General features: G+C 33.7%; 1 protein-coding gene and 1 long non-coding RNA gene across 3 annotated transcripts; one reads left to right on the top strand and one right to left on the bottom strand.

The window, feature by feature from the left end:
• Positions 1-6,278: 6,278 nt before the first annotated feature.
• Positions 6,279-10,645, top strand: LOC132604129 (uncharacterized). Of its 2 annotated transcripts, XM_060317479.1 has the most exons (6): positions 6,279-6,554; positions 7,899-8,003; positions 8,379-8,555; positions 9,046-9,144; positions 9,227-9,472; positions 10,211-10,645. In XM_060317479.1, the coding sequence occupies exons 2-6, from the start codon at positions 7,941-7,943 to the stop codon at positions 10,508-10,510; spliced, it is 885 nt and encodes a 294-aa protein (XP_060173462.1). In that variant the 5' UTR covers positions 6,279-6,554; positions 7,899-7,940; the 3' UTR covers positions 10,511-10,645. The 2 variants fall into 2 exon arrangements, with proteins under 2 accessions (XP_060173462.1, XP_060173463.1); XM_060317480.1 differs by lacking the exon at positions 6,279-6,554 and having other exon boundaries at positions 7,899-7,983.
• Positions 10,646-18,349: 7,704 nt separating this feature from the next.
• LOC132604130 (uncharacterized) lies at positions 18,350-22,501 on the bottom strand. The gene is made up of 2 exons (XR_009568641.1): positions 21,895-22,501; positions 18,350-19,970 (listed from the first exon to the last, which is right to left on the bottom strand). It is a non-coding gene; the product is annotated as an uncharacterized LOC132604130 (long non-coding RNA).
• Positions 22,502-22,541: the final 40 nt, after the last annotated feature.

Raw genomic sequence — 22,541 nt, forward strand, 5'->3', positions numbered from 1 at the left:
CCTCTTACTAAAAAATTGAAAATATGGTCCAAACTGCAAAGTCGGACATCTATCCGCGTGCTTCAATGCACTATCGAACATCAAAGTCTCACATCCATACACATGCTACAGTATACTACTTCTATCTTGTTAGTGCTGTCTCCAATTATTCTTTTTCAACTTAAGACAAATTCCTGGTCTCTAGAAATGTAGAGCATAAACAAATAGTGTATATTGACTTGTAGTGGAAATTGATAGAGATAGGAAGCAAAGCATTTTTTCTTCTCTTCCACAATTTCCAACTCTTTTTTGTTAGGATTTTTCTTGGATGTCATCTTTCTTTCGGCAAGTTTGGTCCAAATCCATCACTATCCTTATTTCTTTTTATTTCCCACCCTCCCATTTTCCTTGTTCTAGAACAGTATATGAATTTCAGGCCATTCAAACAAATAATTAAACTTGCATCATATCTTTTTGTTTTAATTTTTCGGAAGGAGTGAACCCGTAAATTAGGAAGAAATAAAAATAAAAGAAGACTCGCATGTAAGTGAGACAAAAAATTGTAACCATTAGACTAGAGCTCCAATCTTGTCTTTATTTTTTCTTGTGCGAATATAATTCATACTTTAAGTTTACTTTAAAAAATCAACCGTTACTTCAATTTTGTACAATAGTCATCCTTTTCCTTATATCTCAATAATTGACAAGTAAGAAAATATTGAATTACCCGATAGTCCCTATTTTGGGAATGTCTAGTGTCAAAGTCACTGAATGAGTAAGTCGTCAATCCCTGAATGTAATTTATTTTCTAGGTTACGAACGGACATTTTACCAAAAATTTCTAATCTACCCTTATGTGGTTCCTATGGAAGCATATGCTCACACGTAAAGTGAGGCAGGATAAGTTCCAACTGTTAGATTGGAGCTCCAATCTTGATCTTTTTGCCTGTTTCTTTTTGGATAAAATCATTGAAACCCCCAAATTTTCTTTAAAAATCAAATTACTGTTTCAACTTTGAAAAATAGTCAATTATGGAGAAATAATTTCACGTGAAAGAGATAAATTTGCATAAGTTGTACGAATTATAAACATCAAATCATGAGTATAATATTTGGAGGATTCAAGTAGCTAGATCATCCATGATCCATCCAAGAATTGTTCGTACTTTTGGTAATTTTTCAAACATTTGAATCTGAAATTGTATCAATCGTTATTTTTTTTTGCACAGTCAACAATTATGGGAACCACCCAAAAAAAAAAAAAAAACAATTATGACAAAATAATATGAGCAATAGTGGTCTATAGGTCAATAGAGCTCGAAATTATTTATTGCAGTTTGAATATGACAATTTGACCGCTAGGTCAGTCATCCCAACTGAGATGAAATTGTATTAACTGTTGAAAACCAAAGATCACATGATTAATCTTTGAAATTAATCTTTCCAAATAAATAAAGATAGCATAGTGTTAGTGTAACATCCCGTAAATCCGAATTGGGTATGAATGTATGAATCTAGTATAAAGATGATATTTTAGTTATATGAATCTATTTGGGATGAACTCGGGTGATAAACAGTCGTTTTGAAGTCAAACCAAAAAATAAAGTTCTTAAGGCCTTCTAAATTCGTCTAAGTTTAGGACAGTCTGTACTTATGTCCTATTTTCGGGTACTTGAATTAGGAATTTGGGAAAATTTCCTTGATGAAAGTTGTAGCCCTTTGAAATAGCTTTCCAACGTTATATTATGGGTCTTGAACAGAGCTATATACAAGAAGTTATGCCTATTTTACCGAACACTATGCAGAATCAACACATGTCGCTTGTGGGGGCGCGTGCGATGAACCCGCATCGCGCGCCGATCGCACAAAAACACCCTCTCTGAATATCGACCTGTTGGGGGTCGCGCGATGCACGTGCGTCGCGGACCCAACGCATAAAAGGTTGGGTTTCAGGTCAAAAGTCGGGTTTACACGTTTTAAGTTATATTTAAGATTTGGGGTTTATTTCCCCAACACCTCATTCACGAAAAATCACCCTAAATTCATAAAGAACAAGTCCCAAACCTCAAGAACCTTCCAAGGTAAGTTTTATCATGATTCTAGGTTAAATTCAAGTTCCTAATCCCTTTCTAACTTGAGCAAACCCTTCCAACTCAATTCTAATATATACTCTAATAATCTAAGCAAGAAATCTTTGTTCCTAAACTAGGGTTTTCAAGAAAACCCATCCCAAGGTTCAAGAATTCAAGACTTTGGAATTCTTCTTCAAAGATTCAGACTTTTCTTCAAGTTTTGGAGCGATTAAGGTATGTAGAGTTACTATCTACGTGTGGGAACATCATTGTTCTTCCCCACGCCTCATAATCCATAAATTATGATTCTTTGCGAAAACTAGGATTTTTATACCATGCTCATGATAACCCTAGGTCCATGTCCATAATTATATTATGTATGAATTGTTATAATTCCATCATTGAGTTCTTAATATTTCTTCATGATTATTAAGAATCTGTCTGTAATCTATGAAAAACCCATATATCTCATTCCATGGGTTCATGCATGCTAGTTTATGATATATTATGCTATTTTCAAGAAAATACTATACATGTTTTACAAGTTCATGTAAGCAAGCTATAATTTATGATATCCATGTACAAGCAAGTTATATTCATGAAAACCATGGGCAGCAAGTGCCACTTATTTTACATGTTCCTGATTTTAGGAGTTGCTTTAATTACCGAGGAAGGCTTCAGATAGCCTGAAACTACGTAGTCACCGTAGGATGAGGATCACTCCACCCATGTCCCGGGCGATCTCTCATAATGACTGGGTCTTTTCATATTTTTATTAAATCTCATGTTCCCTGGCAAGGACTGAGTGTTCTGCTGGCGGGACGCAAGCACCAGACCATGGATTGGTTATAAGTTATTGCTGTCCCTATTTATGATATTTTTACCATGTTTTATATATATATATATATATATATGTATGTATTCATGTTCATGACCAGGTTTCAGTTCCTATCATTATTATTTCATGTCCCATGTTCTTTCATTCAGTTGCTTTACATACCAGTACATTCAAAGTACTGACGTCCCCTTTCTATTGCCCGGGGGCCTGCATTTCACGATGCAGGTACTGATATACAGGACGACACATCTGCTCAGTAGGACAGCATTCGTATCAGCTTATTGGTGAGCCCCATCTCATTCGGGGTTTAGTCAACTTTTGTTTTATGATTAGTTATGCATCTAAGGTATGCTGGGGGCCTTGTCCCAGCGAGTATGTTTTCTATGTTCAGACTTATGTTAGAGGTTTCATAGACTAGACAAGTCAGTTGTAACACCTCGTACTTTTAACGTAAACTTTAACCATGATCCTAGACTTGGAAAATTAGCTAAAGAATGTAGGAATTGGAATTTTCCTGTTCAGTTGTGTGATAGTGGTTTACACCCATGAACAGTGGACGTATTACAGTTTACGAGCCGTAAACCAAGTCGTAAACTGGTACCAAGGATTTCTGAGCATTCTGGAATTTGGCAGTTGAATGTCATATGGTTAAATACGGACCGTATTTCACTATATGGACCGTATTTCAAAACGTATTTGGAATTTGGGAAAACTTCCTTGATGAAAGTTGTAGAGCTTTGAAATACCTTTCCAACGGTATATTATGGGCGTCAAATGGACATCTTTGCAAAGAGTTATGACCATTTTACTGAAGAGACGCAGTGCAGTCCATATTGCAAAATACGACCCGTAAACTGAAAATACGGCCAGCACAGTGCTGTACGTAAACTGCATTTTCCCAGGACAGTATATATTCGTCCATACCAGTTCAAATCATTATTTTTCATTCCTTCAAGCCCTAGAACGACTTCCTACCCTCTCCCATCATCAAGAACACCAAGGTAAGCCTACTCTAATTATTCCAACTCAATTCTAACACCTATCCTTGTAGTCTAAACAAGAAATTATCATTCTAAAACTAGGGTTTTCAAGAAAACCCATCTCAAGGTTCAAGAATTCAAGATTTTGGAAATCTTCTTCAAAGCTCAAGTCTGTAATTCAAGTTTTGAAGCAATTAAGGTATGCAGAACTTCCATCCACATGTGAGAATCTCTACGTTTTTCCCCATGCTCCGTTTCTTGATATCCATGAAGTTCAAACCCTAGGGCATTAAACCCAACATATTGGTAGCCCGTATTTATGTATTTATGTACATGAATTTTGTATCTATATTCGTTATTGTATTCCTAATTTTCCATTACGATTATTAGGAACCCTAGCTTAATCCATGAATCATGAATTCTTCCTCAAGTGTTCTCATTATGTTTATATGAAACTTTATGATTTTATGTAGCAAGTTACAAGCATGTTTTCAAGTCAATTATATATATATATATATATATATATATATATATATATATATATATATATATATGAATTATTGTTATTACTCATGAATCAAGAACATGTTTGCAAGACTATGACAAGTTATCTCATGAAACCATATTACAAGATATTTCATGAAACCATATTTACAAGTTATTTCGTGAAATCATGATTACAAGTTATTTACAAGTTATTTCACGAAAATCATGGGCTTCTTAGCCAACTATACTATGTTCATGTTTTTGGGAATTGCTTAGTTAACCGAGAAGGCTCAGATAGCCTGAAACTACGTAGCCACCGTAGGATAAGGGTTGTCAGCAAGGAGGCAACACCTTCATTATGCAGTTTGGATCCTTACATGCTTATTATTACTTAAATCTCATATCCCTGGCAAGGTTGTGAGTGTTCTGCTGGTAGGACGCAAGTACTAGACCATGTTGTCGGTTATACTATAGCATTCCCCACGTTACAAGTAGTTTTACATACAAGTATTTCTATTGATTTACTGTTTTAAGATTTTACTCACGTTTCATGCTCATGTTCAAGTTACATTCAGTTTCAGTTCATATCCTATATCTATGTTGTGCCATGTTCTTCATTTCAGCAGGTTTTACATACTAGTACTATTCACCATGTACTAACGTCCCTTTTGCCCGGGGCCTGCACTTCACGGTGCAGATACCGGTTTTCAGGAGCATACATCTGCGCAGTAGGATCACTTCAGATATCAGCTTATTGGTGAGCCCCACTTCTCTCGGGGTTCAACATGAGTCTGCATTAGTATTCAGTTTATGGTAGTCCAGGGCCATGTCCTGGTAGTTAGTATTCAGACATGTTTTAGAGGTTTCATAGACATATGTTAGTTCACAGAGTCAGTTATGCTTTTATGTTTGCAAACTATTGTGTTTCCATGATATTTCATGCTATGAGATAATTTCAAGACTTTATTCCGCAAATTACATTTTCATGATTTATTTAAATTGCATCATATAGATTATATTGTTTTGATGCCCATGTTGACAAGCAAGCCATGAGGTTCGCTCGGACACATGCAAGCAAGGCCCGAGTGCCGTGTTACGCCCAGGCCATGGTTCGGGGCGTGACATCAGTTATGTTATGTCAGACATTCGAAGTCGTATAGCCATTTTGGCTCATTCATGTTATTTCCGCACTCATGTTTAAACAAGTATTTTTATTAAGTATTATGACTTACTATGTTTTATAAAGGCTCATCATGCATTCACGTTATATTCTGCTTATGTTATGCCTCATGATGATTCAGCAAGCCATGTGGTTGGCTCAGTCACATGCAGTAAGGCACCAAGTGCCGTGTTTCGCCCAGGCCATGGTTCGGGGCGTGACAGTTAGCATGAAAATACTCCCTCTGTCTCAATTTATGTGATATAATGATTAGGCACGAAATTTAAGAAAGAAAGGAAGATTTTTTAAAACTTCTTGTCTAAAACATGTCATAGTTATTTGTGTGACTGTAAATAATTTTATTAAGGGTAAAAAGGGAAGTTTGAAATTAAATCATTTCTAAATATAGAAATGTATCATTCTCTTTGGGATAAACTAAAAAGAAAATTGTACCACATAAATTGAGACAAAAGCAGTAATAAACTTTTAAAAATAGTTCAAATATAATATATTTCTCACATAAAGGGACTATAAGCATATATTTTAATTAATTAAAAGTTATATATGTTAAGTCATATATTACAAGATCAAATCCAAATTTACCAGTAACTGAAATATTTTAAAATAGAAACATTTTACTATCATAAATTGTATTAAAAGTAGTTATTAAGATAAATATATACCAAAGGTGGAAGCTTCCCTGAAAACTCTCATCTTATAGATCTAAATGCCACGTGGCAGATGTGACTCACACCATGTTACATCCCACTATCCCAGGATCCCATTAACAACAACCATATGTTAATGTTAATTGTAACATCTGATTGTCCTTTTTCTGTTATTGCTCCACACTTGTCCTAGAATTTATTCACACATGCACACATATCATATCATATATATACACATACACACATAATATATACACTCGTAACTCTGTTCTTTGTATGATCAGTGTCTGAATTTACTGATATATTTGTTTGTACTTCTAGTAGAAGTTGCATGTCATTCTTGATTAGAGGAGCTAAAATTTCTAACCAAAGGTACGACCATGAATTAATTAATAGTCTTTGATTTGACCTCTATATATAGTGTATTAAACATATCCGAAAAAATTAATTTATATATATTGTGATTGTTACAACTGGCTCTGTATTCACTGATTAGAAATCTTGAATTCGCCTCTGATTAGTGATTATTACAGTTGATGGATCTATTGATGATTTTTTTGGCTATTTGTCTTTGAATCTGTAGATTTATATGCTAGTGATCTTGATTTGGTATATATAATAACTTTTACAATCTGGAGCCTGTTAGTTTTGTGACAAAGTTTGGATCTTTTTGATTAGCCAAAAAAGATAGGCTTAAAAAGTAGTATCTTTCAGAATTAACCACTCTGTTGTAGGTAGATCATGGAGTGAAACAACCATAATAGCTTTGTTGTAGCACCGGGTTCATCTGAGCCCAGTACTTTCGACGGGTAGCATAAATTATTTTGTAAAGATCCCCTAAAATTGCAACAAATATCGGAAACCATAATTTAGAATACGGGTTGAGTACTAAGAACGTTAAAGACGGAACCAATAGATTTTAAATCCTGAATCCGCTTGTGTTGGACTTTGACCTTGTGATAGAGGTGAGACCGGGTGATTGTTTTAGCCTCAAAATCACCAATTGGAGAGAAAAATTAAACTATGTTTGTAAAGAGGAAGGCTAGTCATTAATGTTGCTACAATTTGTTAATCAAACGTAGTTTCAGATTCTTGCGTGGTTCTGGTTAGACACACAAGGGCTTGTTAGTACCTTTGATTGATCCAGCCTTTACTTCGCTTAGGTAGTGAATAAATTACCTACTTCTAAAGATGCAGTTGTGCATACCATATCTGAGACTGCTAAGACAGCATACATCCCAAATATCAATCACCTACTACTAAAGATGCAGGTGTGCATACCATTTCTGAGATTGCTAAGACAGCATCCATCCCAAATATCGATATCATAGATCCAAATCATATAGAAGTGTGACATGTGGGCTCACGGAACCTAGTCAGGAGTCACGAATTTCGTATGCATTAAGTGTGACTACACAGTAGCATAGGCTTGAAAACCGAAATGCAATTCTTTTAACCGTACTTATGTGTAATTTAAAGCATAATTATAAGGGATCTCGTTTATGAAATGTATTTGGAGATAGGAAATATCGTGACTATCAAATAGAAGTTCTAGTTGATCCGTATTTCTTTATTTCAAAGTAAATCTTGTTCCCTTTTGTCTATTTCTATGGAGTTTTATATATGAAAATGTATTTGTTGACACATGGGAATTTCGATTTTTATGTTAGTGGATTGGTGAAACGCCTCACTTTGTTTATATTGGTCTTGCTGCAGTTAAATTATAAGTACTAGACACCAGTATCAATAGCATTTATCATGTTCCGCCGCAAGACCCATTCCCATTGTGATCAGGAGGCAGGTGAGGATCAACCGCACAAGGTAATCAATCGTTGAAAAGTTTAAATTTGTTTGTCGAATTTTCTGTTTCTAAGTGCGTTGAAGATAGAAACAACTTAAGCTTTTAGATGAGATGGAACCGTACCTTCACTAAACTCTTTCTTTCAGAGCTCAATTAAATCATAATTTGTTCCCTGAGCCTATTAAAACTTTTAAATAGTTGTTGACGTTATAAAGATGGATAATTCTTTCTTAATAATGCTTATCATGAGAAAGTTTCACGGAGGATAAGGAAGTATATCTTCTTGATACTTCTGAGGGACTGTGGACGTATTCTAACGACCAAATCATCGTGTGTTTTTAACTTGCTCTAATCAGATCATATCTATGAGTGAGTGGCTGTTACTTTTATTGCAGGTTAAGGAGCTTAGGACTTCCTTGGCGCCACTATCAGGACGCAGCTTACAGTACTGCAATGATGCATGTTTAAGGAGATACCTCGAAGCGCGAAACTGGAACGTTGATAAATCAAAGAAGATGTTGGAAGACTCCTTAAAATGGAGGTCAAGTTTCAAGCCTGAAGAGATCCGTTGGGTAAGAAAAGAGACGAATTTGTATGTTGTGGTTTTCTTCTTGTTGACAAGTAACACGTTGTGGTTATAGGAGTTAGCTTGCGATAACTTATTTTTGATGTCATGAATTGCTAAATGTAGAGAATTTCTAGTGTTAGAGACACTAAATATTTTTATAAGATTAGACTGAGATGGGCTTATATAGCGCAATAAATCGTTGTTGGACTGAGGCGTAGTTGTTATGAACTAGAAAAAAGTACTGCATGATAAACAGTTGGTTGTTATTTTGCATACATGAAAGATTTGATATTTTTGTGATTGTTGTCTTTATTTCTATTTACCAACGATTCATTTGTCATAATTATTAATATCTTGTCGGTACTAGATGATTCTTTTTTTTTTTAAATAAAATAAAATATATATCTTTGAGTGTTCTGCCTTTCCATCTGTAGATTTTTATGTCCCTAAAAGTATTTTTGTATCTGCTGAACGAATAATTTGCAATTTGTCAGCATGAAGTTGCAGTTGAAGGTGAGACCGGGAAGGCTTTTAGAGCAAATTTCCGTGACCGCGATGGCAGGACTGTTCTTATCTTGAGACCAGGAATGCAGGTGATAGTCTTCAAAGTTTGTTTTATGGTAATTGGTATAAAATTTTGAATCGGTTTTCATAATTCGCACTTATATTTTTCAGAACACGACATTACTAGACAACCAGATGAGGCATTTGGTGTATCTGATAGAGAATGCAATTCTTAATCTTCCACAAGGCCAAGAGCAAATGTCATGGTTGATAGACTTCACAGGATGGTCTTTAACCAATAATGTTCCCATCAAATCTGCTCGTGAGACAGTCAATATTTTGCAGAATCACTATCCTGAAAGACTTGCTATAGCATTTCTGTACAACCCTCCGCGAATTTTTGAAGCATTTTGGAAGGTTTGATCTGAATCTTTTCGTTATTCTTTCACCTCTTACCTTTTACTTGACCAAACAAAAACCAAACAAAATTTCAGTTCTTCTTTCTGATCAGTTATTTCAAGTGTTCTAACCTTGCTGATTGTATTGTGTTTACTATTTTAAAGGCCAATGCTTACATTGTAGATCGCAGTATATATACACATTTATATGAAATGATTCTCCTTGGGTGAAGATCAACCTAATAGTCTATTTGGCCAAGCTTTCCGAATTTGTTTGTTTTTGAAAGTGTTTTTAAAAAAAGTACTTTTGCAGAATAACAATTTGTATTTGGCTAATCAATTTGAAAAACACTTTTGCATTGAGCAAAAGTGTTTATGCGGAAATTCTACTTTATTTGGCAGAATTCTAAAAGTGCTTATGCGAAAATGCTACTTTATTTGGCTTCTGAAAAACAGTTTCTGCTACTATCCAAAAGCATCAACCACATCCCCAGTTACTTCATCTATCCTTTTATTTGAAAAAAAAAGGCATCCTGGTGCACAAAGCATCTCGCGTTCACGTAGGTCCCACGAAAGGGCTGCACACCAAAAAGTGTGACATGTGGGTAGCCAACTCGGACGCAAACATCGGCAACTGATTCCACCACTCGAACCCGCGAAACCTATACATCACACGGAGATAACTTTACTATTGTTCCAAAGCCTTCCCTTCATCTTTCCTTATATAAATGCTGATTTGTTTTCCTTCTTGTTCCAGATAGTCAAATATTTTCTGGACCCCAAAACAATGCAGAAGGTCAAATTTGTTTATACAAAGAACAAGGACAGTGTAGAACTGATGAGGTCATACTTTGACATGGATAATTTACCAACTGAATTTGGAGGAAAAGCAAATTTAAAATATGATCATGAGGAATTCTCAAGGCAAATGGCTCAAGATGATGTGAAAGTTGCCAAGTTTTGGAGTTTTGACAAACACCACACTGAAACTAATGGCTATTCTGCAGCAGAAGCTACTCCAAAGCCTGAATGTCTTGCTCAACCAGTCATAGTATAGAACTTTAGATGCTTTGCTAGAGTACCACCTTATATTCTTCTATGCATGAGTCTAAATAAATGACAACAAATGTAAGATCATAAGATGTTCATTTAAAGAATAGGCAATAAACGCTAGGCGATTTCTTCCTATTTATTTAAATCTTGGTTAACTGAGTTACATGGTACCCTATGCTGATAGATTATAGCAAATAAATAGTGGGATGGATTAGTCGGAGTGTGGGCAATCTGGACACAACCGTAATAAGGAAAAGCATAGGATGTCCCTTCCAATTTATTTAAGCCTTGGTTGATAGAATTACATGATACTTGCATTGGTTGGTAGGTGGTAGCAAGTAATTGGTAAGGTGGATTAGTCGTATGCACAATTCGGACACATCCGTAATAGAAAAAGTAAAAAAATGTCCACTTATTCAAGACCTACTTCTTATTAGCCCTCCATCCTAGATGGTTCAGCTGCACGCGGTGCAACAAATTGATTGAAAACTATGATGGGGTCGAATAAATCTTGTTGTTTGTATTAATATGTATTGCATGACTATAAGGAAGGTCGGTCTGCCGGAGGATCCTTTTAGATAGATGACTCGTTGGGCAATCGCATGCACAGAGGGACTTCTTTAGGGAGAAAGACTTGAATAAATTTGTTGTTCTAAAGGAGTTTTGTAACAATTGCTTTCACTGAAAGAAATTTTGTTAAAATCAAAATTAATAAGATATTACCTTTTATTAACAATGTCAGGAGATATTAAATGGATTGACTATTATCATCTGGAAAAATGAAATTATTAGAAGATATATGTGAGCTTCCTTTAAAAAAAAAAGGTAGGGCCTCTCATTTAAGGTTGACTTTAGGCCTCAAACTTTCTTGAGCCACCCTGAAGGCTAACTCAATAGTAGCCGGAAGCTTTTCAGCCCAACTTGTAGGTTATTTGTACCTCGTGATAAGTAAAACTAACTTGCTTAGAAGATAAAATCAAATTACTGATAGCTTTGAAGCTTAAGGTAACATCTTCTCATTCTTTCATAAATTTAACCTATTTTTGTTCATTATATGTGGTAACCAGGAAAAAGAAAAAACTTGTCTAAAAGACTAGTTAACCTACCAATTGTAGAAGTAGGATGTTTGATAAGCAATAAACACTAAAAATAATAAAGTGACATGCTATACTATTAATGGTCCTGATTTTTGAATTGCATATAACCAGGGGCGGCTCAATAAAATTAGTGGCCTAAAGCTAAATCTTAACAAAAAGTCTCAAGTATATTCAATAATACTAGCTCACGCACGTGCATCTCATGCGCCACAGGAAAAATACAAATTTCCTGATTGAACATTCATCGTCGTGTAAGAGATCGTCTAGTGAGATTTCCCCGAACCTCAGGAAAGGCTAGATATAGAGAGACAAGACTCGAGCTAGCCGTCCCGAGAGTTTAAAGGTATCTTATCATGTGCATTCGTTTTGTAAGTATCAGGGGTTTTATTTTTTTGTATGATGAATGGTCGGTAAACTCTTTTCTTATGCGATGGGTATTAAATCGGATTAGTATTTTTTGATATGTTGTTACATCATGTACATACATGTATTCTGCTTTCCTGTTTTTGTTTTTGTGTGTTACAAATGCTCATGTCTTTTTCAATTTTCAAAGTTTACTCTGGTCCCTGATTATGTGCAAATACAGATTTGATAGACAACAAGCATGTAACTGTGTCAAGAGTCTACAAAAGCAAATAAAAATCAAGTTTCATTTTTAGTCTAGAAGGTAACTAACAACTTTTATTAATTACCAAGAGAAGTCATTACAAATTTAGCACAACCAACACAACTTACTAACCATTACAGGTATTGGCTAGACTTGGATTAAAACTAACTAGAACACTACTGGAAGCAGTCCAGCTTTTTGTTTGCTTTATCCTCATTGATCTGATTGGTGCGGCAGAATTCAAGAATGTTCACACTACTGTTTTTATTTTATTCATTTTAAAGTTAAACATAAAATGATATGTTTGTTAAACATACAATTATATGTTTGAGATGGTTCAACCAATTTAAGAAAGAGAGTATCTGAATTTTGATTCTACTAGTTTTACTGGACAAAAGCTTTTGCACAAACTAAGTTGCTTTCTGATATTGTTTCTTTACTTCAGACTCCTGCATTAGTACAGTGATGTCTCAACTAAAATCAAACCGTTATGAATGAAGAAATATAAATAAGATCATACCTCTTCCGATAGAATAGAGGTATAAAAAATAAAAAAATCTCAACTCTAAAATCTAACAAATGGTTTCAGATTTTAGAAGATTACTTTTTCTTTATCCAAAATGCAAAGTTGAACGGGAAAAATTGAGAATTTTTAATTGAGTTCACTTAACCATGCTCATTGTACACCCCAACTCCCACTTCTAATATAGAGAATTTCAATCCTATTCTTTACATAATTTGTTTAGCTTTGTTTTCTAGTCTTGATGTTTGTCCAAGATCTGGTTTTCTTTTGTTTATATTTGTGTTTTTATATTTTAAATTTATGGTCTTAAATATTTTATCACATTTGTACAGGAGCGGTTCAATAAAATTGGTGGCCTAAAGTCAAATCTTGACAAGAGGTTTCACGTATATTCAATAAAACTAGCTTCTGCATGCGTCACACGTGCATCTTGTGCGCAACACGTGCATCTGGTGTGCCGCATGTGCATCCATGATAAATATCACTGTTGACACCTAATTTTCACCTCATAAAATGAGTATTTTAATTTTCAAATTTTTCGAGTCCAAAATGGAGTAAGGATGGACTTAAAAAAAATTAAAAATTTAAAAATACCAAGAAAATTTCAAAAGTTGACGTATAATTATTATTCCATTAAAATTAACGATTACAAGAAATTACGAGTTATTTACTTTTGCAAACATGATTTGAAAAGAAGATACATATCCCGCTCCGTCTAACTCGGAAAAATTGTTAATCAAAATGACGTACGAATTACGGCTCATTTTTTACCGCATTTTTCACATTTTTAAATATTACTCGGAAGTATATCAATATTGGGATCGTTTTGAAGCTCATGTTTTAAAACAACGTATTGTGATTTTTATTTCGTCGAAATATTATTTTACTAGGGGCGTATTAGACTAATTAACCTAATTAACCTAAAACTATATAAAAACTATGCTACATTTTTATAAAAAACAAGGAGGGGATTTTATCCATTTGTACCTTTGTTGGTACTATTTGGATAAGGTCTTTTGGGGGAAAAAGTACAGCCAAGTGGCCTATTTTTGTCCATAGAATTCTAAATGCTTAGTTGGATGATTTTTGAAAATTTGAATAAGAATTTTGGGGGGAAAAGCTGTGGCCACATGACCTATCTTTGTCCATAGAATTCTAAATTGACTTGCTTACAAATAGAAGGGATGAACATTAACGTCACGTTTTTTTGAGAGAGAAAAAAGGGGAAATTTTATCTTTCTATTTTGGGGATGGGGGACCACACAATAGAAAACAAAAAATATCCATCATCATCTTCCTAGAAAATGGTCACAGATGAGGAAAAAAAAAAGGAGGGACCCATAGCAATAAAAAAACATACACCACCTTTTTTCACTCCATTTTTTACCTTCACCATTTTCACCACCTGAAAACCCATTACTGAAACCACACACAAGAGAGGAAAAAAGAAAACAAAGAAAGGGAGTTCGAAAATTAGCCAAAAAAAAAAAGCTAAGGTTTGATTTATATATTCAAAAACTTAGTAGCCTCTACACACTTTTACTAAAAATACACAAAATATAAATATAATATAAATATAATATATATACATAGAAGAATACGGATATCATCCAAAAAATTTAAATAGACAAAGGGGTTTTCAAAGATTTGTGAAGTGTTGGTGCTTGAATTTGGTGGACTCAATCCCTCCTTTTGATCTTTAGGTTGCCCAATCAAAAGATAACCTCTTATTCCATCATTTATTTCACTTTTAGTTATGATTATATGTTATTTATGATGCTTGTGTAGTTGAAAAGGATTATGTGCTAGCCTAACTTTATTTACATGATTAAGTGAGTATCTTATGGATTTATTACTATTTGAAAAATTAAAATAAATTAGAAGTTTGATTTAGACAATGTTAAGTAATTTTAGGTTAGTTAAATTGATAAAAAATAAGAAAAAGAGTAACTTAAGTTAGAATTTTGACATTATGTTGGTAGGTTTAGTATGATTTATTCAATATTGTTAGCTTTTAATACAAAAAAAAGAAGAGAATTTTACTTTGCAATTCATTTTATAAAAATTATTTGCATTAATATTAGAACTTTTTAAATATTTCAAAAATAACATATTATATAATAGATTTAGCCACTAATTAAACATGAGTAATGTCCCAAATGAAGGGATGAATTTTACTCTCTTTCTCCTACTAAATTAGGAATTGAATGCTAGAAGTTCTTTTTTCCTCTTTTCTCTCTTCCAAACTAAATTCGGATTAAATGCTAGAATAATATTTGCTCTCTCTCTTCCCCATTTTCCACAAATGTTAATACCACTAAATTAGGGGTGGATGATAAAACATCATAAAAAGCATGTTCTTATTTTATTTTGATGGTATAAGTACAATATAAGTAAGATCTTTGAGAATAAGCATGATTATGCTTAATTAATACACAAAATTATTGACAAAATTTATGGTATATTCCTGGTATGTTTATGATATCAAACATTTATACCAGAAAATATGTCATAATTATGAAAAGCTTAAAAAAAAAGAGAATTATATGCTCATATATAACATATTTGTGATATATTCACCACTTAAAGTTTAATTACAACAATATATACTTGGGATATAAAAAAGCATGTCATATATTTTCTAGATATATATATATACATAAAATACACGGTTACTAATTTAACATACATCTCATATATATTGTTTTTTATATTTTTAAAAAGATGCGTACATTCTTTTTCTGAACATAGATTGTTTGTATACTTGTGTGTGTGTATATATATAGGAAGTTTTTTTTTTTGATGAGCTATATAAGGAAGTTATCCTCTTTGCATTTGTCTTTTTGCTTATTTATAGGGAGTATTAATTGGTGTTCTTATTAAATGAAATGTAATAAGTTGTTTTAATTATGGACTAAATTCTTAAATCTGTTAAGTTACATTAATTCTACCAAGACACGGGTTACGTTTTTTTTGGGTGGGTCAGATATTATTTGGCTAAACTAATATGTTTAATTTTGTGCTAAAATTATGTAATGTCAAATTTAACATTTTCTAGTTATGAAACTTACTAAAAAAAAAAAAAAAAAAAACTTAGTTCTTGTAAGTTTGTTACTAATTCATAGCAACTATTGAGCCTTTTGCATAAATTGTCCTTTTATTTATAAGTATGATAATTATGGGCTTGGCTTAAAAACATTGTAATTCATTTTGGCTTTGTAAATTAGATAATTGACCTCGGCCTATTACTAATATTTTGTACACCTATCTTTTGTGACCTCCCAAATTTGTTGGTGTGTCTTTCGAGGCCCACTAACATTTCTAGATCGAGTTAACCCCTATCATGGAAGGACTAAGGCATTGGAGCATAATTTGGAGCGGAAATATTTACTTATGCATTTTTCTGTTGCGTTTGGTCGGCCCAACTCCCTATCTCTTTACTATTTATTTGTCAAAATTGATTAAATGTGATTTATTGGAACCCTTAAAAATTGTCATGTATTAGAGTTTCCCAAAAACCGTTTTCTAAATATAAAACTGATTTTTACAATTATTAGCATATAGACAAAATAATAGACTTGATTAATTTTGCGGAACTAGAGACAAAAATGATTGTGGACCATGCATATGGACATTTTGGACAAAATTGTACTTAAACTATTTTTTGGATTACCTTGGACTAAAAGGATAAAAATCTAAAAAATATAAAATATGGTTAAAATATGGATAATAATATTATGCCAAAAAATGATTTTTTTTTGTTATAAAACTTAAAACTAAAAAACCTTTTTCTAAACTCGGGTGGGCTTACGTAGTGTTCTACTTAGGTTAACTCCTTCGGGTTTTAACCTAGTTGTTCTAGTCGGAAACCCAAAACGCCCAATTTTGGGCAAAACTCTACCATTTTCATTTCTTGAAAAGTCAATATTTTTGCATAAATGACACATCTTGATTTGCGGAAATATAAACAAAAGCATTTTTTTAGCACAAACAATTTATATCTACAAAGGCATACTATTAGAACCCGTAGGTCAACCGTATTTTATGGATCCTTAATACCGGGGTGCCTAACACCTTCCCCGGGGGATCACCAAAACCCTTACCTGAACTTTGGTTAGATTAGGATTCTTTTAAAATTTAACCATTTTGAATGAACCCTTTTCGAACTGGTTTTCCTAATTTCCTAAAAATTAGGTGGCGACTCTAAAATAAAGTCCATTTAGAGCACCATCCACGTAGAAGTATATTTTTTCCTTTTTCCCGGTACGATTGACAACCGTACTTCCCCGGGACACTTTCCTTTTTAAATGAGGCAAGCGCAAATATGAATCGAAAAAAATAGAACCGCTACAATCACTACTTGCCATCTTGATTTACACTCATCGTCCTTCACCACCAATCCCTCTGAATTTGACTTATCCTCTCATTTCTAGTAAAATCTAACTTCCTTAACCCGTTCCCATTTCTCCAATCCGCATAATCGCATCTAAATTTCGAGAAACTATTCAACTTATTTAGATTCCTATTCTCACTATCAACTATCCATCATCCAAACATTAAAAACCGCTCTATAATTTCTGAAATTCGAATTTTCCGAAACAAATTTGCGCAAATCAATGTAATTCCAAAAATACACCTGGTTCTGAAATTCAAATGTGAATAAAGATTAGAGTTACCAATTGGGAATTGGAATTGGGGGTAATTAGTTAGGAGCCACAAACAACTTTTTTATTTTGGTAAACAACATCTTGTTATACCCCATTTAAACTGGGTCAAAGTAGAGTACAACATATTGGTGATTCCTATTTTGGTTTATTTTAAGGAGTCGCCACCTAATTAGTTCAACGGTGAATTAGGACACCTAATTTATTAACTAAGGTAAAGCCTAACTAAACCTCCGTTAATTGTCTGCTTAATTTATGATTCTAGGTAAGGGTTCTAGATTATCCTAAAGGGAAGGGGTTAGGCATCCTTTAGGATCCGTTAATCACGGTTACCATCCAAACTTAGGTTAATTAATTTAAGGCTAAAGATGCAAATATGACATTTAATTTTAAGAAAAGGGCTTGTAAATATTGCTAAGGTTTTAAAGGAAAATATAATAATGCTATTTAAAATAAGATTCATAAATGTTGTTAAGGCCTTAAATGAAAATATAGTAATGCTATTTAAGGTAAGGTTTGTAGAAAATATAATAAAGAAGACTTTAAATGCTATTTAGAATAAGACTCGTAGAAAATATAATAATTTGCATGAAGAATACTTTAAATGCTATTTAAAATAAGACTTATAAATGTTGCTAAGGCTTTGAATGAAAATATAATAACGCTATTTGAAATAAGACTTGTAGAAAATATAATAATTTGCATAAAAGACTTTAATAGTAAATAGACTAACAAAAATGGAAGATGGTGTAATGTTTTATAAATATTTGAAATAACTCAATGGCTAAGTATTAATCGATCTTAATAGCTAAAAATGTTGAATGATCAAATAAGATAGATAAATGATTAAAAAAAATAACTTTACAAATAGCTCTTCCTTGATTAATTTAGGCACTTAGCGAAAATGAGGGCTTCGAAAGCATTGAAAACTTATTTCTTTTCTTTTGAAAGATGCATTAAAATATTTCTACTGCTATATAGAAATAATATCCGTGTCTTTTCTTCAAAGTATACTAAAATACTTCATAAAACGAATTGAAACGTTTCCGTTATTATTCAAACTACCATCCGTTTTCCTTCTTATAGATATACTAAAATTTTCGCGGGATGAACTAAAAGAAAAATTTCTATCGTTATATAAGCTAATGTCCCGACTAACCCCACTAGATTAATTATTCTAAAGTAGCTAAAACAATCATCTATAAATATAATTAAATTAAGCAAATATCAGATATGCTAAAAAGGAAACGCAACAGCCTTTCATTTTCTCCCCTCTCTATATTGCTTCGGACTGGTCATTTTCCGAGGGGAGAAAGAGTTGTTCGAATAGAGAAATCAATCCCAATCGTCGCTGGATTTATTTCAGCCAAACTTAGCTGTTTAGGGAACATGAGTGGAGCAATGCAATTGTTTGATCTCGCGGCGAAGTCGAGTCTTATTCGAGACTCCTCGTAATCTCGGATGTCATGCAAAAGAAAAAAAAACAGAAAAGAAAAGAATTAGTGCACGATCATCATACATGGAAAATTTAAAGACAAATATTCATGTGCAAACGAAACGTCCAGCCCAAAAACAAAGAGCTTGCCACCGAACTGATAACATATGAAACAGATAAAATAGGCAGTGAGGCCCAGATACTAGGGCTGGGCATAAAATACCGAAAACCGAATTACCGAACCGAACCGGCTATTTTGGTATTTCGGTATTCGGTAATTCGGTTTTCGGTACTGAAATATAAAATTTAGTATTTCGGGTTCGGTATTCGGTATTTACAATTATACCGTTCGGTAATTCGGTAAATACCGAATACCGAAATTACAGTAGTGTGTTGCACACAGTTCTCTTAAATATCCTCTTCTCTTTCACTACATTATGAAACTGAAAAGTCCTAGTATTTTGCGAAACGTAAATTGCGGCTTTTAGATATCCTTTTTTCTGTTGCTCATTTCCCATAATGTATCAAATAAAATATTTACGAAATAAAAAGAGAGAACTCTAGAAATGAATCTAAGCAATATATGGAGAATGATAATGCTGCAAATTTGTACCTTTATGAAAATGGACCACTAGCCAAACAAGGTCCAATACCATCAATAGCATACATGAGGCTTTGGAATGACTTCATGGCTTACAGAATACAGTAGCCCGATTGCATGGTCTATTATTTGCCTTTAACCTAACCATCTTAAAATGCTATAAGTTTAGTGATAGTTCTGCCTGTTTCCTATAGTTCTGCTGGTTTCCTTGCTTAACATACAGTAGTGATAGTGATAGTTCTGCCTGTTTCCTATAGTTCTATTGGTTTCCTTGCTTAACATATTCCATAGAAACTTTTTCCTGAAAATTGAGGGGTAATTGTGATGTGAACTCTTGCACATGATGAATGAATGCAACTGCTAGCAAAAAAATGGTATTATCGAATACCGTACTGAACCGAAATTTGATTTACCGATTCCCGAATTACCGAACCGAAGTTTGAAAGTTCGGTATTTGGTATATACTTTCAATTACCGAATACCGAATTACCGAACCCGAACTTTAAAAATACCGAACCGAATACCGAACGCCCAGCCCTACCAGATACCAAACAAAACAGTCAAATAAAAATAGATGCAAACCCAATTAAAATGATAATAGTCACAAGGATGAGGCAGGCCCAAAAACATGTCAGAAATACAAAAGAAACAGTGAAGTAGGCCCAAAAACAATAGGGCAGTTCCAGTTTTCAGAATAAATAACTTATGAATATATTACGTATATTCGAGTATATTTCGCGTATACACATTCATAAGGATGTCTAGATGGTTAGTATTGGAAAGTTTTCACCCCCGTCTTCCCGATGTTGCACAAGTTCCAAGGGACTTCATGAATCCCAGGCATGGCTAACACCGGGGAGGGTTCGAGCTTAATCCATAATGACCAATCTAACCTCCCCATTCTTCAGTGGAAGTATACTAATAATATACATAAATATACATAAACCAAACATATTATACTTGTAATGCGCAAACATATAAGATTTGTATAGACACAGCACCGCCAAACAGACTTATTCATATTATGGGATGCTGATTTCAGAAGTCCTCTGACTTATTTTAAGATCCAGAATAGTGTCGGATAATAAACTTCATGCTTAAGACCAAACTGCACTTCGATTTAACTTTAGAAACGAAGAAGAATAATTGCCCTTTTCAACTTTAAGAAGCAGATTTCAAGCCCAGTGATATTCAGTTCTAATTTTAATTGACAGAATGCCTCATTTGAGAATACAGGATCAAATATATCACGGGGATGTTTCAACAAAAACACAAAACTATATAGGACATAGACAAAGGTATTTGGGGAATTCTACCACAGGCTTGGATCATATAGGATGAATGAACACAGTTAAAATGAAGACAATCGCGAAAGATCATGTAGGAAAACAAGCAGACTGAATTGCAATCAACTACGAGTTATACCAAATAGACCAATAAGAGACCAACATTCGGAGGTTCAAGTCATATTTAAAACAACAGACAGATTGGTAGGCATGCCAATTACATAAGTGAGCTAGTTACTTTCGAAATCAGTTAAGTAAATTAGTCATTCTATTAAAACAACTATTGGATATGCCTAGTATATTTTAGATCAGAATGTGACGAATCCCCACATGCATGAATAAACCAACAGTCAATAAGATAACCAAATACACGGAACTTCACTACATCCATATGCTTGGCAGGCTCCCATATCAAAAAAAAAAAAAACAAGTTCAACATTCATCAAATAGCATAGTAGTGTACCGACTCACATTTGGATAATAGGCAAAGCTAAACATGACCTTTAGTCCACAGAATTGAAACTTATAGGTATAGCATTAGTTCTTATTTAACCAAAGAAATTCAAATTAGCAAGATATGGGGCAGAAGCTAAGCATGATCAACTTTAATAGGGCAGAACAAACATGACAAATAGGCTGGACACTTAATACTAGTACAGTGATACCATTACTAAATCATTTGACCCAACAACACCTAAATCTCCCTAGCTAATCAGTTCCAACAAGACAACATGTAAATCATGATTAACTAGAGCAAAACCAATATATAATACGCATTTAGCATAGACAGAATGGCCTGAAATAGCTCCTAATGCATGTTTAACTAAACAGGTTAAACTAATAACTAAATCATGCTTAACTGAGATAGATTAGGTCATGACAACGTATAAGACATATTTAATCGAATAGGACTAAGCTAAACTGATATACGAGACTAAACAATCTAAGCCGAGAAAGACCGACTTATAAAACATGCCTAATTACTAAACCAGACTGATACAGGAAAACATATTTAGCAAACTAAACTAACACATAAACGCATATACATGCAGATAACTTAGAACTAAAAAAAAACATGCTCAACCATAAAAACATCCAACCTAACAAATAATCAAGTACAAATAACTAAAGAAACCGAATAAAATGTAAAATAAAAGAAAAGGGGATTTACTGACCTTCTTCAAGTGCAGCGAACAGGGGCTTCGAGGTCTCCGATATACACTCGAATTCAAAGTAGCAGCCGAAATAAAAAAAATGAATGGATCAATATTTCGAATGAGAAACCAGAAATATTAAAATTGCAAAATATCAATTTTTCAGAGAAAATCAAGGCGGCTAAAAAAAGACCCCCTTTTAGGTTCCACTAGGGTTTGTATTTATAGACTTAGATTAGGGTTTGGCTGGGATTCGAAATTTTGGGCGGGCTTTGTTTCAGTCAACAACGTTCGGATTTTGTAGATGTGTTGACCCCCGACCAGAAAAGAGCGAAAGGGACAAAAATTCATTAAAGCTTGTACCCTAAAGTGAAAGAGAACTGGTAAAGAACAAATTTTCACTTTACAAATGGACGAAACCCCATAAAAATGCTTCAGATTGAAAGCAGAGGGCAAGAAAAAAAAGAACAAAAATCCAAACCTTCAAACGTTGACCTCTGAACCGATCATTAATTTCCTTTTCCTCAAATGGCCATGCATAGCTTGGATTTGCGAAAATGTTCTGTGAATTTGCCGTTTGCAAACTGGTAGAGAGAGAGAGAGGAAGGGAAGAGAAAGAAGATGGGAGAGGCGGATCTGTTAGGGTTAGCTTTAGGTTTAGGAGAATA

The sequence above is a fragment of the Lycium barbarum genome, chromosome 7, assembly GCF_019175385.1.
Source record: "Lycium barbarum isolate Lr01 chromosome 7, ASM1917538v2, whole genome shotgun sequence".
Taxonomy (NCBI): Eukaryota; Viridiplantae; Streptophyta; class Magnoliopsida; order Solanales; family Solanaceae; genus Lycium; species Lycium barbarum.